Source organism: Equus caballus, chromosome 3, assembly GCF_041296265.1.
Source record: "Equus caballus isolate H_3958 breed thoroughbred chromosome 3, TB-T2T, whole genome shotgun sequence".
Taxonomy (NCBI): domain Eukaryota; kingdom Metazoa; phylum Chordata; class Mammalia; order Perissodactyla; family Equidae; genus Equus; species Equus caballus.
Window position 1 is genome coordinate 854054 of NC_091686.1, and position 18751 is coordinate 872804.

Consider the following 18751-nt stretch of genomic DNA (forward strand, 5'->3'; position numbering starts at 1 on the left):
GATTCTTTTCTTTTTCCCTGAGGAAGATTTGTCCTGAAGTAACATTCATTCCAATCTTTCTCTATTTTGTATGTAGGCTGCTGCTACAACATGGCCACCAGCAAGTGCTGTAGGTCCCCGCTGGGAACCGAACCTGGGCTGCCAAAGCAGAGCATGCTGAACCTAACCACTAGGCCATGGGGCTGGCCCCAATACTTTGTTTTAAGTATAAGAAATGATTTAATATTATCACTGATGGTTTTTTCCAAGTCTGTGGAGAATGACAACGATTATCTTCTAGGAATATTAATTCCAAAGTTTTAAGCCATATAATAGAATGAATTTAGATCCCATCTTGCATTGTATACCAAAAATTAACTCAAAACAGATCATAAAGCTAAAACTATAAAACTCTCAGAAGAAAACATAGGGGTAAATCTTCATGACCTTGGATATGCAAATCTTATTTCTGATAAGGGCCTAGCATCCAGACTATATAAAGAACTTCTCCAACTCAACAACAAAAAGACAAACAACTTAATTAAAAAACGGGCAAAGGACTAGACATATCCAAATGGTTACCAAGCACATCAAAAGATGCTAAACGCCACTAGTCATTAAGGAAATGTAAACCAAAAACACAATGAGAAACCACTTCACAACCACAAGAATGGCAATAAGCAAAAGCCAGAAAATAGTATTGGATGGATGTGAAAAACAGAAACTCTTATATATTGCTGCTGGCAATACAAAATGGTGCATCAGTTGTAGAAAACAGTTTGGCAGTTCTTCAAAAAGCTAAACATAGAATTACCATATGACCTTGCATTTCTATACCTAGCTATATAACCAAAATAAGTGAAAACAGGTATTCAAACAATACTTGTACCTGAATGCTCTTAGCAGCACTATTCACAATAGCCACAAAGTAGAAATAATGCAAATATCCATCCACCAAGGGATGAACGGATAAATATCATATATCCATACAATGGAAATATTATTCCGCCAGAAAAAGGACCAAAGTACTGACACATGGTATAAAACGGATAAACCTTTAAAACATTATGCTAGGTGAAAGATGTCAGACATAAAAGGTCGCATCCTGTATTATCCCATTTATATGAAATACCCCTAACAGACAAATCCATAGAGACAGAAAGAAGATTATTGGTTACCAAGGATGGGGTAGGGTAAAGAGACAGTGATTTCTTAATTGGTACAGGGTTTCCTTTTGGAGTGATAAAAAACTATTGCAACTAGATGAAAAGCTATTGGAACTAGGTGACAGGGTTGTACAACACTGTAAATGTACTGAGTATCATTGAACTGTACACTTCATAATGGTTAATTTTATGATACGTAAATTTTATCTCATTAAAAAAATAAATAGTACGAAGTTTTCATATATCCTCATCCAGTTTCCCCTAACGTTAACATCTAAGATAACCAGAGTACAATTATAAATACTAGGAAGGTCACACTGGTTGACTATTATGAACTATAGAAAGAAGAGCAACTTTAAATAAAATCATTCCCCCACAATTCCTCATGAGTAGAGAACACTCCAGTGTCAAAGGCACTCCCTCCCACTTATTAAGACCCTACTCACATCAGCTTCCTCCTTAAAAGGCCTTTGCTCTTCTCTTACTGTTTTCCTATTAACATTTTTCTCACTGACAGCACTGTGGTTTGCATTAAAGTCACTTGAGGAACTATCTCCGAGAGCGTAAGCTCCTTTAGAGCCCCCTGACTCACAGATACTTGTATCTACAATGTCTAACCAGAACCTGGCTCCCAAACACTGGTGGACGTGAATTACAGTCTTGTGAGCAAATACTAGCTGGACTGAGTTATATTCTCAAGCAGAATGTCCTACTCTTCTCTACTTCTGCTTAGAATTTGCTATTTTTTTCATAGTACTATGTTCCAGTCCAATATGAAAGCACAGATATGTCACCTCTGAAGAGCAATTTAAGGCTCATTAAGTCCAGTTTAATTGTGAACGTAGTATCCAATTGACTGGACAGCAAACAAACTTTATTCCTGAATTTGGTTTTGATGTGTTTGGAAAGTGGAGAGAAACGATTAACTAATTTGTTCTTGGCAGTTGGAATCTGAGAAAAGATTAAGCGTTCATCAGGAGAAAATTTTCCCTACACAAAGGGTCCATGTTCTACAAACACTAACTTCTCGATAACCTTTTTCCACACTCTTTCCAGCACTCACTGGGCCTGATCTGTAACCTAAACGAGATCGTAAAAACAAAACCAAGCAGTATTTATACAACCTGATTTTATTATTTTAACCCAAACCCCATAATTTTAGGTCACCACAATAAGATATTAAAATAAATTGAGAAATTGTATTTAGTCTTTGTTGTAAAGTAATCCAACGCCAAGCATTCATGTCATGTTCTTCTCTCATACTATGCAAGGTTAGAAATGCTTAAAATAATTGCAATTAAGTCCAATTTAATAATGGCCGGTTGACTTCTTTTTAAGACAGGCCATTTATTCATCAGTTTTTAAATTCTATGCATTAAAGTATTTTTAATTATTAACAAAATAATCAGACTCACCCTGGAGATTCTATGACAAGTTTAACCCAAAGTCATTTCAGAAGTTTCCTAATGTTCCCAACAAATTTGTAATTACAGGTCAAAAGTGAGTAAAAAAACACAAGCTCTTACAGAGTTCGGCTCAATGAAGTTAATCATGCGGCTGTCTTTAATTACTACCTGAACAGTTATTGATCTCATTCCCTGTAGAATTTTTTTTGGGGGGGCAGATAAGGAAGATTGGCCCTGAGCTAACACCTGTTGCCAATTTTCCTCTTTGTTTTTTTGCTTGAGGAAGATTGTTGTTGAGCTAACACCTGTGCCAATCTTCCTCTATTTTATGTGGGACTCTGCCACAGCGTGGCTTGATGAGTGGTGCTAGGTCCACGCCTGGGATCTGAACCTGCAAATCCCGGTTGCCAAAGCGGAACATATGAAGTTAACTACTATGACACTGGGCTGGCCCCTAGAGTTTTTTTATAGTTTGAAATAAGCTACATCTGGAATTTTGGAAAATCTCCACTAACTTGTGACATTTTATCCTAGGAGCTACTTAACAAGATGCACATTTCAAATGAAGAAATCTAGAATAGTGATAAGGCAGAAGTCATAAAGTGGCAGACCATGGGCCAAATTCATCATAATGATGTGTTTTATTTGACCCACACATTGTTTTGAAAATTCTGAATTCACTGGTAAAACCTAAATAAAAAAATCAGATTTCACATGAAAATCTGGATTTCCAGCTTCTCTTGAAATATCTGAATGTCTGGGAACCAAGTGGCTCTTTTCAGACAGATCTAGTGCCTGCAGGCAGCTGAAGTCCCAGTCTCCCCAACTGCTTCACTCGCTATGGTTTCCTAATGGGCCCCTGCAGACATCTGAGTTTGCAACTCCTAACAGAATATTAACTGTAATCTTGCTTTCTTGAACATTTTAAATCAATGTTCAAGTTCGTCACAGTATTTTAAGTTTTATACTTGTTATCTATAGTCTGCTATTTTACATTAACATCTCTTAAAAGGTAGTTAGCTGATCCTTATAGTTTATTTTACACACAGTGTCTATTTACTATTCTGACGCTTACCGAAGTTGGGTGAAAGAGAGAGCTGTTGTTTCTTTTTGTGATGCATTTTAAGATGGTCGAAAATTGAACATACATACAGTTGTCTATCAGGATTAAATTGTTTAAAAATTCACAGTTGAAAATAAAATTCATTTCTCCTTCTACCTTGAATGTTGCTCTTTGTACGCATCATAGTTTTTCAATAATAAGCAGACAACCATATTTTTCAAGCAAGTATACTCATATAAACAATAATCTTCCCATATACATGCTCAACTCCATTTGAAGGCCAAGGTCACAAATACAAACTGCTCTAGATTACAAAGGAAGACACAGCAGAGGTGAAAAAGTGGGCAATTCTGAGCCATGCTGAGTCTATTTGTTGACATTTCTTGACTTCTGTAGAAAATTCAAATTATTAGCTTTTCCTCCCACAGGAAACATAATTATGTAAAGGTGTTCTAATTTGCGGGCATCATCACCTTAATCTCAAAGAATAGCATTTATCAAAGGATGAATTTAAATGTAATTAATGTCAACTGTAGCTTCTGGTTGCCTATGGTAACTTCTCTTTGAACTGACTGCTAATCCACCCACTTTTCAATGATCAACCTATATTGATTTATCATTATTTAAGATATCCAGGTACAAGCAATTACTAGGAGATGGTCTAGCATGAACATGGGTCTAGCATGCCTTGCCAAGCTGCCTAATTCTTTAATCCAGTGGTCTTCAAACATTTTTGCTTAGATGGGTGCTAAAAGAATTATGAAGAACTATTTATCCCTCAACACATTTAAGTTCATTTCTAAGAAAGTAACCTAAATGTTTTCATCAGCTTAAATAGCCACAAAATATGTAATCTTCAAAGCTATTAGAATTACTGAGATTTTAAAATAAAATGATTACTCTTAAAAAATGTATCCAGTGGAACATAAATACCATAGTGAGTTGTTATCCACCATCATCTGCATACACACAAAAACCACATGAACAAGCTCTTCTTTAATTGTACATCTTTCATCTTTGAACTTGTACTCCTGTTCCATTTTGATACCAGCCCTGATATCAGTTCCCCTACATTAAACCCAGCATATATGGGGTTAAACCTAAAAGCACTCATATGTAAATACATTTCTTTAACCTTTACCCTGAGCTTTACAACTAAATAGAAGATACAAATTGTTAAAGCCCAGGTGGCTGCAGATGGGGCTCACACTAAAGTTTCGACTCATCACAGGCCCCTGAAGTCTATCACAGGGAAACTGATGTCCAGAGAATATCAAGAAACTGAAGCTTCCCAGAGTTTCCTGGGACTGGAATCTACTATCCACCAAGGGCAGCCACCTGTGGAATTCCTTATCTCCTCCTTCCTGCAAGCAGCCTCTCAAGGTCAAGTGTAGGCTGGCAGGAAAACACTGGCCAGCAAGGCTACATGCCCCACTCCCCTACCTAAAACCCTAAATAAAAATCCCTGTTTGTAGCTTTCTGGGGAGTTTGGGATTACAGTTTTAGATGCCCATTCTCCTTGCTTAGCATTTTGCAATAAAAAATCCTACTTTTTTCCACTACACCCCATCTCAGAGATTTGCTTGCTGCACAATGGGTGAACGAACCCACTTCAGTTTCGATATCAATTTCCCTTACAGAACTTTATCATGATGTAAAATGTTTTTATATCTGAAGTCTTTTTAGTGATCACTCGATCATATGTCTCCAAAGAAATGTATGACTACAAATTGGTATATAAATTAAAATTGATACTTAAATTGCTTTTGTTTATGTATCCAAGTGTTTAAAAAAATGTTTGAGGTTGGGTTATTTTAACTATTAGTGTACAACTGATGAAAACACATATTATATAGTTCAATAACTTACTAAACCAAAGGTAAAATTTTATTGAAAACGCATTTTTGAAGAGATAAAAGGAGCTTTAAAATATACTAGTTTATTTATTCTTAGAATATGACACTGCTGCAATGAGACAGGATTCTGCAGAAAGTCTATTCCTACTCTTCATCTTTATAGAAATAAATGCTAAGAAATCTTGTTCATATATTTTCATTAAAATCTCCCTGGAAATTTAATATTAAAAATTTTTCCTTAATTTTTCAGGTATGATAAATATATTGTGATTATTTATTTTTAAAAATACTTATTTTTTAGAGACATATATTGAAATATTTATAGGTTAAAAATGTCTGGAGAGGTGCTAGAAGAAGAGAGAAATGAGGAACAGGGTGTGAATGAAATAAGCCTGGCCAAGAGTTGTTCATTGTAGCTGGATGTCAGATACATTATGTGCAAATGAACTGTCCCATTCTCTTTATCTTTGCATATGTTTAAAATTTTCCAGAATGTAAGTTAAAAAAAAAAAAAGTAGAGCTACTGTTTTAGCTCATTCAATTTATGGAAAATGTCTGCCACATAATCCAATTAGCAAAGCTAGTCCTCACTGTCAAACCAATCTCCAAATGAAAGCTATTTTCTGTCAGAAAGAGTTTGCCCTCATTTTTCCAATTCAAGAAATGTGTTAATATGTGTTTCAAGGAATATTATAAAAACTGCTGAGAAAAGTATACTATTTTTTGTAGGACACATCACTAAAAGCAGTTAAGATTAAAATAATGCAATTCTTGGGGCCGGCCCCGTGGCTGAGTGGTTAAGTTTGTGAGTTCCACTGCAGGTGGCCCAGTGTTTCGTTGGTTCGAATCCTGGGTGCGGACATGGCACTGCTCATCAAACCACGCTGAGGCAGCATCCCACATGCCACAACTAGAAGGACTCACAACAAAGAATATACAACTATGTACTTTGGGGAGAAAAAGGAAAAAAATAAAATCTAAAAAAAAAAAGTATATCATAAAAATCACTAAAAAAAATGTTACTTTCTTTAAAAAAAATAAAATAATGCAATTCTCATAAAATTGATTTATCTATTTTTATAAAATAGGTTATAAAACCAAGCTAGTAAAGCAACATGCTGTTTATCACTAATGAACTTATAGCAATGCAATGTAATACAGCTAAAATAATTTACAATACAAATAGTATGATAAAAGACATAACAGTCTGGGGCTGGCCCGTGGCCTAGTGGTTAAGTTTGGCGCGGTCTGCCTCAGCAGCCCAGCTTCGGTTCCCAGGCGCAGACCTACACCACTCATCGGCAGTGAATATTGAACTCTGGTGTCTGACTTTTGGAGTAATTAAATAAAAATAGACTACATAAATGAGAAACAACACCATTTCTTTCTTATTTCTTTAGACATAATGAATTTTTCCAATGACTTTAACAAGTGGGAAAGGTATATACTGTAAGAAATTATCTGGCTCAGGAGACAGTGTATAATTTTATTTTCTAGTAATAGAAGAAAAAAATAGTAAACATTTCATAAGAAAAAAATAAGATGCTTGACTTTAAATGAAATTTTCTCAATGCAATTTGATAAAATAGGTTTTATCTACATTATAGAAAAACACATCCTAAATATGAAAGAAATTATGTAAAAGTTTGATGTATGGGTTTGGTAGTTCTAGAGAACATTCCAGTCACATTTTGAACAATCATTGTCATCATCCAAAACTACATTGGCACAAAAGGGTATCTTCTTTCTAGTTCATGATGTGTCCCAGGGATCGAGTACTAAAAATAGATGAAAAGTCTGCTTTGTGGAGTTTGGTGTTTCTTATGGATGCTCTTTGCTTTGCTCTCCCAGGGCCCTCTTTCAACAATAACAAATTCTTTGACAATAGTCAAGGAATGGAGAGGCAAAGTCATTAAAACAAAAACTGGTTACTCCCACAATTGCACTCTAGCACATCTGAATTCAGAATATCTCAATGTGGATCAAAATGCTCCGTTGTGCAGGCAAGCTTCATCTTAAAAGAAATATGTATTAAGAAAGAGAAAGATTGGAAATTCTATTAGTTTAGTATGTCTGTGTTCGGTGCCCTGCAGGGTTTTATTCTCCAGGAAATGCATCATTAGTAAGATTTAGGGAGGTAAGGAATATGGCATTCTTATATGAAGGAGGAGAAAGTTACAGTGAAAACAGGTACATTCTCAGGGATGTCAATCTTAGGTAGGAGTGCCCATGAAACCTGAGGATCCAGAAGGTGATCTCCTTAAATGATCTGTGTTTGCATATTCCTTTGTAAGTCTCTGCTTGTGGTAAAGGAAATAAACACAGCCTACTGTGTTGTGTTTGCAAAGATGGCCACATTATTTCCCATCCCAATGCTCTTTTGCATTTTGATTTTGTTGTGCCCAGATCGACAGGGAGAGTCTGTAATCCTCTAATTCCCTTTAGTCTTAGCTAGTTCTTCCATCTATTTTGACCAATAGAACGCAGCAGAAGTGATGCTGTTTAACTTCCAGGACTGGGCCTTAAAGAGATCTGCAGTTTCTGCCTACACCTCTTGGAATGCTCCTTCTTGGAAAACAGTCACTACGCTACGAGGAAGTCCAAGCTAGCCACATAGGAGCACCACCAAAGGCCCTCTGTGACAACAACAATGGTAATGGCTGTACAGAATTGAAGGCAAGGGCACAGGCTTTAGACCCTGGGAGACTAAGATTCAAAGTCCAGATCCACCATTTATTTATACACTGCAAGCTTGCGATGGTCACTTCACCTCTGAATTAGCCTCTTTAAGCCATCTCCTTGAGAGAAAATCTTTAACCATACAAGCTAACTGTTATGAGAAAAAACATGAGAGAACTGATATAAAGCGCCAACCCCAAAGTTACTCAGTAGTTGTTTAAAAAGCAAAAAGTCTTAAGATTTTCTTCCTTCTCTTCCTTCCCTATCCGACCCTGTGCCTCAAAGGACAGATCCGCTGTGCAGCCCTGTGGTATGGCTCTTCTGCAGGGGCACAGTGAAGAGGGGCATATACGAAGAAGAGCGGGAAAAGCAGCCTCACTGGAGAAGAAAAGCCACCCTGGTAAACACTTGATGGGTCACTCACTCAATCTGGGCCCTTATTAGAACTCAAAGGTGTGGGATGGACCAGAAACGTTAAGGACCTCTCAGAAACAACATATTCATAAGAGAAAATGTGGAGATTTCTTTGAGTCATATCCTTACTTTGTCCCAATATTCCTACCTCCACAGGGTGTACAACAATAATGTTACACCTAAGACGTGCTTGGCAGCACTGGCTCCTGTGGCAGGCAGACCTAACAGAAGAGCAGGCAGTCTGAAGAGCAGCACAGGGTCCCTCTGTTCAACTCACACCTCTGCTCAGGACTAGTGTGGAGCTCAGGAACTGCAGCTCAGAGCCTGGGCCTCCAGACTGCTAAAAACCAAGTATTTTCAGGGTATTTTCAAAAGCACATATATTTCTAAAAAATGCAAGAGGAGTCTAATGAAAGAGGACTTAACCTGTATTTTCAGGAATTATAAAGTCTTATGATTCATCTTACTCTAAATGGAAATGATAATGTACACTAATCTTACTCAAACTCTTCTGTATACACAGCTTCTCTAACTATGCTTGTTTTTCTTTTTCCAATTTTTTTTTTTTTTTTGGTGAGGAAGATTGACCCTGAGCTAACATCCCTGCCAATCTTCCTCTTTTTGCTTGAAGAAAATTGTCACTGAGCTAACATCTGTGCCAATCCTCCTCTACTTTGTGTGGGAAGCCCCCACAGCATGGCTTGATGAGCGATGCAAGGTCCATGCCTGGATCCGACCCTGTGAACCCCAGGCCGCCGAAGTGGAGCATGCAAGCTTAACCAGTATGCCACTGGGCTGGCCCCTGCAATTTTTTTATTGTGGTAAAATATACATAACATAAATTTTACCATCTTAACAATTTTAAGGGGTTCAGTGGTATTCTACGTTCATTTTAAAATGGACTTTTTTCAATACATATGCAAATAGTAATGAAACAAGACAAAACCTTCCCCTCAAAGAATGAAATAAAATTTTGATACATGCTAATAGAAATATGCTGAATTCAGACAGTTTTAAATATCATCAACATTTATGATGAAATGTTACTGTCAAATTTCTTTGCACAGAAACTATAAAACTATGCTTTTCTCAAAAGCTTATCTTTATTACTACAAAGAATACATATCTAAAAATTGTAAGATTTAACTAAAAGTAAAGTGAGTAAATTTTGAGAATAACATGTTAAATCATTCACTAAGAAACAAACAAAAGTTCACTTACATCCAATACTGCCAGCCAGAACCCAAAACCGAGCAGTACGAGACACCACCAGGGACTCCCGGGCGTCTCACTGACCCCTCAAAAGCTCCCAGTGGGACTCCAGAAAATAAAATTACAGATCCTAAGTAACACGCCACTCACAATGATCACAGCACATGCAATGTTCAGTCCTCTGCTAAAGCCGCTCACTATTTCTGTGGCTGAGTTTTGAAAAAGCTGAAGGTGAGCAACAATGGGAGAATAAATGACTTTATCCCCAACAGCAAAGCTTTCTTAGGAAAAGAGAAAAGTTAGAAAACTGACGCACTTATTCTATGGAAACACCAGTAAAAAACTTATGTCTCAAGTTCTAACAGATTCCTTTAAAGAGCAACGTTCAAAGCATAAATGGCGTACAAGGTTAGAAGGGGGCTCGCTAGCAGGATTCTAGAAAACGTGAATCATCTCAAAGCCACCTGTTTCTGCTAAGATTATGAGCACAAGGCTGATCACAAAATTAAAAGTCGACTTGATAATTATTTGGTTTTCCTTTGTCTTATAAATCTCATCAGAATTTTCATATTTTTCTAAACAACAGATTTAAGTGATACAATATATTTCATTAAGATAGGCATTTGCAGTATTTTCTATAATTCTAACAAAATCAGCAGTAAGAATGAAGGGTGGTTTAATAAACCAATAATTGGTTATAATGTAAGAAAAGACAGAAGATTACATGGAAGAACAGGGATTTATTCCTTCTGGGTCAAGAGTAGCTAACTATATTTAAATAGAAGATCTAGTTTTTTCTGGTAAAAATACCCACCCGCATAACAGATAAAATGAGTGCTTTCAGTGCCAATAATATTACAAAGAAAATTTTCAGGGCTGGCCCAGTGGCGCAGTGGTTAAGTTTGCGCACTCCACTTTGGTGGCCTGGGGTTTGCAGGTTCAGATCCTGGGTGTGGGCCTACATACCGCTCATCAAGCCATGCTGTAGTGACATCCCATATACAAAACAGAGGAAGACTGATACAGATGTTAGCTCAGTGACAATCTTCCTCAAGTGAGAAGAGGAAGACTGGCAGCAGATGTTAGTTCAGAGCCAATCTTCCTCACCAAAAAAAAAAAAAAAAAGTTTCATGATCACTCATGAAGTAAACAGAGTATGGCAAAATATTTATCTGTCACATACCCATAGCTACATTAACATTCCCAAGTATACACAACTTGGACCTGACCCAGAACTGTGTTTGAACTCAGCATATGAATCATAAAAAATCTGAGCAGAGCAACATTACATTTGGCTTTGATAAGAGCTACAGGTACAAGTGTTTTCATTTCAATACTAAAAACAATATTCTGAATGCTTATGCAACACCAGTTTCAAACATCCTTTTATAGAAAATGCTCATTAATGATAACCTCACATCACTGCAAAAGCTCTTCTAACACTTATTAGCTAGGTGTTATTTCTAAGTATTGCAGCACATTATTATATTATTTCACATCATTATAAAGTGAGGTTGAGGCACAAACTGAAGCCTCACCTTTGACCATTTAACACACTTCAATGATCTCTGGCGCCTCAGTAGATTTAGCACCCATTCTGCCCCTGTCAGATAACCCCTACTGTACCAATAAAAGGGATTCTTCTGCCTATTACCACCGCCTGCTTAGACTGAACAACTGCACCTTTACTCCAGCCAAACTGGTCATGCTAGTTCGACTTGTGGGCAATCTCCTACTTCCATGCCTGTACTGGGCCAGGTTACAGCCCTGGGCTTTCCAGCACAATCCTATGGGAGCATTCAGCACTCTATTTAAAGATCATTGCAAATTTCCCATAAAATTAAGGTACTGGCCAAATTTAATTAAATTTAAGATAATCTTGGGTCTGGCATACCCATAAAGCATAATATTTAAGTTGCAAAAGGTAGGTTAAATCTTTTGATAAATAGGATTGGACTGCCAATCAGAGGTCATGCGAATAGTCCAAAATGTCAACGCTGATAACTTTTTCACTTATGCACCTATGCATATGTCTGTAACTTATAAAACTGATATGGCCTAAATCTATTTTTCTTATTTTAGTAACATATTAATGCTTGCTCCCCTAAGGAAATATTCAGCTTTCTGCAGTCTAAATCATGATATTGCTAGTGTGGGGGGTCAGAGCTGGCCACCCTGAAATGTGTCTCTTCAGCTTGATTGTTTTTAAGAACAAAAGACTATGAAAGAAACTTTGACCTTCCCTTAACTGCCTAAAAGAATTTAAGACAGAAGGCCTGTTCCAGGAAGGAACTAACGCCGTAACTATAGTATAATGTAAAACAGGTATGATAGACAGGAAGTCACCGGCAAGCCCATTTTTATCAAAGTCCTGTCTCTTGGGTCACACTGTTGATAGATAGCCCGGCAAACACTAGTTTATCAAACATTTACATTTCCATATTCATGAAAATTGTCTTCCACCCTCTGAAGTCCCAAACCACTACCCCTAACATCCTCCTTTGTCTTTAGCTGAAGATGGTATTTAAGGTGGTGGCTTTAGCCATTCTGGCAAGTTACTCAGCCCTCCTGGGTTTCTCTCATGTACATGTTATTAGACTGCATTTTATTTTCTCCTGCTGTCCTGACTCATGTCACTTTAATTCTTAGAGCAGCCAGAAGGACCAGGGGCAGAGGAACTGTCGTCTCCCCTACACTAGGCCACAGTCATCCAACAACGCAACTGACAGAGATTCTTTTCTGTCAATCTTTCTAACTTATTTTTTTAAATTGGCATCAGAACAAATCTTGGATACAAACTTGTTACATACAATATGGTTAGCTACAATTGTTTATAACTGAAGTTTAAATGAGAAATATCATAAAATACGAGTATTACTCCAGTATACTGAAGTATACCAGACTAGAATGTCGAAATCCAGAATACAAACTTGTCATGTACAGTGTGGTTAGCTACTATTGTTCAATCTATAACTGAAGTTTAAATGAAAAATATCATAAAATACCAGAATATTAGTCCAGTATACTTAAATATACCAGAGTATAATGTATAAAAAATAAAAGCAAACATGTCTATGACACTATCACATGATATTCTAAATAGTTTTCTTGTAGATTAAGTAGAAAATCCATAAAGATATTAGTTTTACTTTTCTGAATTACCAATTATAGTTATTTCACAAGTTTTAATTTCTAAAGATCACACTATATCATATTAAAGATATTTGAAGTATTTCTCTGACTAAAATGGAGGTTACCATGAAATGAACCAGGCCAGAAGTCACCATCACATTCTCAATCACATGACTGCCTTTAAAGGAGGAGATGAAAGGAAAGAACAGGATTTCTTAAGTAGTCCCCAAAACTCGCAGGGCTTGCCCCTGTAGGAGTGGCTTGTGCGTTTCCCCAATGCTGCTCGCACTCAGCTCCTCCTAGAGATGGCCACAAACGCAAAGCAGGATCTCCATCCAATTGGTCTCCAAAGCAGGACTCTCTTCCAGGCATTTTTCAAAGTTTAGGGAAAAAACAGGTTTCTCATTTAAGATTCACAATAACTCTTTCAGAGGTCACCATGACTAGCATCAAAACACCCATATTCTTTATGGAAAACCTTCAGAGAAAGTAATAGGAAATGCGACAGTTTCTCCACAGAATACCTTAAGTTTTAACAATTTACTCTTCCGTGTGCCTGTGAATCACATTTCAAAAACCAATCATAAAAATACATTACTTCTCCAAACACAGAGGGAAAATTCATTAGATTTTCAAGTACCTGGGGAAGGCAGATTGATCACAATGGCTCCCTGCACATGCTGGAAAGTCAAAAAAGTTAATAAATGTGTTCTGTACTCTTGAACTAAATTTTTGCCTTATCAAATACAGAGAAAATTAACCAAGTTGAAGGTAGCTCGTGAAAGTATCTTGCTACCACGAATTCCTGTGCTAGGAGGACCATTCTATTTAAATGTAGAAGAATTATAATTGAGATTTTTGAATTGCAAGATTCCAGGCAGTTTTTCTTAAGAACGCCATGCTTGGATAATAAGAATCCCAGCACACATATTGGTCAAGGATAAAGTATACACAGAACAGTTTCCAGAGCTTACAGAAGGAATGTCTACATTTTCAGGCATTTAGTGATTGCTCACTGAACAAATAAAGGAAAGAAGGAACAAGACTTATTAACAAAAGTCTGAGAGCTAACATGACTAAGGTGGAAAATCCATCCAAGATACTCAGCTATCTATCCTATTTAAATTCAATCATTCCATTTCTAAAAACATCTAACGAACTAATATTTAGATGGGGACCTGTAAAGTTTGTATCTCTAATTTCCAGAGGGATAAACGGATTAAGCTGGCTCTACATGGAAAGCAGTTACAGATGAAATCCAACCATTTGAGAAAGCTTTTATGTTGATCAAATGCCCTTTTAAAAATCTTTACCAACAAAGATTTCCACTGAGCTGGGATTCTTCCCAATGGGTAAAGCAATCAAATCACACAGACACCCAGTCCTTGCAGCAGCAATATGTGCCATTAATTACATGGTTATAATCATATTTACTCACCCTCCTAATAGTATCTGTGGCTGATCAGATTCATTTGTGATACCAAACACATCAGGAATTAAATCACCATTGAAGCTGAAAAGGAAACATTAAAAACATTAAGCAACTATTTTATTAAATTCTCCCTTGTAACTTAGCTTTAAAAGAAACATAACTTTTGAGAGATGTGGTAGACATTACAACGCTCACTAGTATCTGTTGTAGTCAATGAAATGTCAGCAGAAGTGACACGTGTCACTTCCAGGCTAAAGTGTTTAATTTTTGTCACTGCACTCTCCAGCCCTCTTTAAGCTTGCCATGGTAATGAAAAGAGTATGTGGTCCAGATGGGCCAGCTCCACAGATGATGGGGCTCCAACAGCCTGACTCTGAGTGATGGCATAGAGCAGAGCCTATCACTGACCCACACTGGACATGTAGTGTGAGGAAGAAATAAACTTTTGTTGTGAGATTTTGGGGTTGTCTGTAACTTGCGCATAACCTAGACTATTCCTGAATAATAAGGAGACAGCACTTATTTCAGAATCATAACCCAACTTGCTTAGTTAGATGGGTTTAGGAGAAATAACCCACAAAAATAATCCCTACCTGGTATAAAAAAGTCACATTTGAATTTTGAATATTGTAACAACAATGAAAAAATACCCAACTATGAAAGAAATCAAGCTGAACATCTTTAAGACGACTAATCCATGGACTTATAGTTCAGACTTCTAACGGCCGTTGACCTACTGAAGTCTGACTATTATGTTAGTAACCGTACAAAAGGCAGCCCTGGAAGTGAGAAGGTGGCTGCACAGTGTTTTAGTCCCCAAATGATCTCTCTACCTCATTACCAAACTCCTGACAGAAATGTGGATTCAGTTTATCCTGGTACATGAGTCTATTCTGAGGAAAAAAATGATAACACTAAGGAAGAATTGTGAAAAAAAACCAAAAGCTTCTCCCTAATATAGAAATCTTTCTAAATTTCTAGAGGAAACCCTGTAGCCTTCATATCTGCTAATCAAGCACTAATAGTTTTACCCAAAAAAGAGTTATCTTAATTCTCTGAGTAATAACATGGCTAGAATCAAAATAGATCCATAATGGATACATTCAAAGCTAGTGAAACAAAACAAAAACACAAATTTCTTCCCCATTCCAAAATATTGAATTTCATTTTCCTCTATTCTCCATCATGGCTAATATAATATAATCAAGAGTATCAGTTTTAAAGGGAGAATGAACTTACTGTCTTAGCAAAGTAGTTTCTTAAGTGATAGATTTTATTTTATGCTTCTAAGTTTTAAATCATTCAAAGGGAAGTAAGCATATACTTACTCCATAATTAGTGGTTCATCCTGAAAAGTCCTATTGAGTATAGTCATATTGTTAGGATCTGTGAAGAAAGAAAATATATAAATTAGCAGGCATTTTATATTATTTTTGAAATCAACACTTAGGGAAAGATATTCTTTTACTCTTTTCAAGATTTATCTGTAATTAATTCCAACTATTACCATTAATGAGATACTATGAATCTAACTTAAATGGACATCAAGTTTGTAAAGATAAAATATCGGGATAATTCATTCCACAGTGAAGACTAGCATTATAATAACTTCTTTTTGAGGCTTCAATCTGAAAATCACTTAGGTTAGTTTTCTTTATATCCAATTTAGTACTAGAGCAGTTGACAATTAAGGTTTTGGTGTAAAGAAGGCAAGATACACAAAAATACTTGACTCTAAAATGTCCATGCCCTGCCCCCGCCTCCCCCATCCTGGCCTTGAAATCTGGCTCCATGAATAAAGTTGTCTATTTAGGTATAATTAATTGGCTTTTCAGATAAGACTTGAAGATTTGTGAGTGGATGTCATAGACTGATTCTCAACCTCATTCTAACTTTTTTGTGTTTGCCTGCACTGGGAAGATTAGAAACCAAAAACAGCATTTCTCAGATATCCTTGCATCTGAGCTTTTGGAGAAAATGTAAGCCTTGCCAATCAGCTATCCTGTGAGTTCTGGAAGGCGGGAACGAGGTGAAGGCTGTGCTGCCGCCATTTCTGCTTCAGTGTCGGATGGCTGACCTTGTGAGCATCAGGAGGCAGGGTGCGGGGCACTCATCTTGCTGGTGAGAATCACAGCAAGGACAGTGTCCTTCTAGCAGTTGTGCAACTGGCCACTTGCTGATAATGAAAAGGCAGTGGCTTCCTGAAAGTTCAGCCCAGAGAACTAAAGAGTTCTTCAGCCATCCCAATAATTCTGTAAGCCATAAGAACCCTTTGATAAATCTCTCTCTTCCTCAAGCTAGAAAGAGTGGATTTTGTTCTCTGGAATTGATCCCAGACCAGTTCTGGGTTGAAAAATAAAAATCAACCTTTAAAAAAGTTTTTACAGACAATTACTGATACTCAAGAACTGCATTTCTGAACTGATTTCAGAGAAATATTTTTGTTACATTTACCTAAGAATACCAGGCAAATTTTTCCTTTAATATCCAATGACGAATATTAAAAACTCTTAAAACTAATTCACCTAATGTTTGGTTTTGTCCCCAGAAGATAACAGCTCCTAATTCATTGTTGGCAATATTTTTGGGAAAATAGGTCAAAAGGACATCCATTTGTGAATCTCCGTCATAATCTCCCGGGACTACACTTGTTATCAGTGCACTGTGATTCCTAAAAGAAACAAGCATTTTAAGATAGTCGGTCAAGTTATAATAAAAAAGGACACCTCTATATTTGTACCACACAAAAAAAACACAAAATTTAAAATTTCACAGAACTGATTAATTTCATTCTCTTCTTTAATATCTTATCATCCTTTATGTATGTAGCCTTCTTTGGTTTACAAAAGAACTCAGGGTGAATGCAGAGTAGTCTTCAGAAACAAGAAAAATTGCAGACATATATCAAGAGAAAGCTCAGTTTTATGTTCAAGCTTTGGCTAATATCGTCTTTTTACTTAGTTCTCTTGTCAAGGACACCAGGACATTTGGAAGGGAGGCTCGTAACCAATTGCTAAAGCAGCAACGAGTATCACTGTCATTTTAACGGTTAAACGATGTACATAAAATATTTAATTGTGGATTTTAATGAAGATTTGAAATTTACAGTGAAAACTAAGTAATCATGTTATTTCTGGAAACTACTCAAGATTTGCAATAGAATATAAGTTCTTTTACCAAACCTGGCAATATACTATCAAATCATACATACCTAATTTTATATTTTTAACAATAATTCTAAAATTATTAACGTTGAAAACTTAACAAAAACATTCTGGAGTCTTGTCATAATGTCATCTGAGTGATCTAACCAGAAAATAGGTCTTAAATTCAACTTATATTTAATTCTACTTAGAGCAAATAGCAACACAGCAAGTTTCCAAATAGACTATGAATAATTATTTTCTAAATGGAATTGAGACTATAGAAATCTATGTTTTATTTCAAAATAAGAAATGAAAATGAAGAAAATACAGAAAAGGTTAAGAATAGTGAAGAAAAACAATAATAGCTTTATCATAATGCATCTACTTACTGTGTCCCAGATAGTATACCAAGTGCTTAAAAGCTATTATCTGATAATTTAATGTTTATCACCAGGAACAGACATTGTTATTCTCCATGAACAGACCAGCAAACTGAGGTTTGGAGTGATTAAGTAGCTCTCAGTGTTAACACTTTAAAGAGCTAGTTAAATGAAATAGCTGGAATTCAAATTCAGTTGTGCTGGCCTCTAAAATTGATCCTGATGACAATAAAATATTTTTGGTAATGTCAGTTTCCTCAAAGAATTCCAACAATACATTAACCTTTCTATGAAAAATACCTGGTCTTTAGAAATGATGATATAGCAATCACACAGACTACTATGCCGCAAAGTGCACCTAACGTGCATGCCTCCGCATGTGTATGTGTGTATATATGGATGTACAGTAACACAAACTGTACATCCTTGGAAGTCATACTTGTCCAAAAACATTCATGATTTGGGGGCTGGAAGTACTCTGAAATAGATAGGAATTTCTTACAAAGGATTAGATAGGAACTTAATCTAATCAGGTTTTACTCCTACAATTGCCCAGCTTCTTAACGGTTTAAAAATAGGAAGCAGAACTTTTAACAACATCAGATTGACACATGCACGTATCTCTTCTTTCAAATGATATGGAATGAATTAAAAACAAGAAGTATAACCTTCAAAGACAAAAAGCTAAGAAAGGAGATAGCAGGTGGAGGGATGCTAATCGACTCAGAAGGGCAAGGAAACTGTAAGCTGAAGTGCCTGAAGATAAAGACTCAAGAAGGAACGTTTTTTGCCCTGAAGAACCCCTGAGAGCCTCAGAATTTGGAGTCATCAGAAACAGTGGAAGACAAGAGTGAGGCACAAGGCTGAAAAGAGGTTTAATTTAAGT

The 18751-nt window shown here is 36.5% G+C and overlaps 1 protein-coding gene across 1 annotated transcript in view; it reads right to left on the reverse strand.

Annotated features, from left to right (window-relative positions):
- ITFG1 (integrin alpha FG-GAP repeat containing 1) overlaps positions 1-18751 on the reverse strand; it is a 266617-nt gene that overhangs the window by 242335 nt on the left and 5531 nt on the right. The window contains exons 3-5 of the mRNA XM_005608247.4: positions 16865-17010; positions 15668-15725; positions 14346-14420 (exon numbers count right to left, since the gene is read on the reverse strand). Of these exons, the coding sequence (XP_005608304.3) occupies positions 14346-14420; positions 15668-15725; positions 16865-17010 (279 nt within the window). The remainder of the gene's footprint in view (positions 1-14345; positions 14421-15667; positions 15726-16864; positions 17011-18751) is intronic.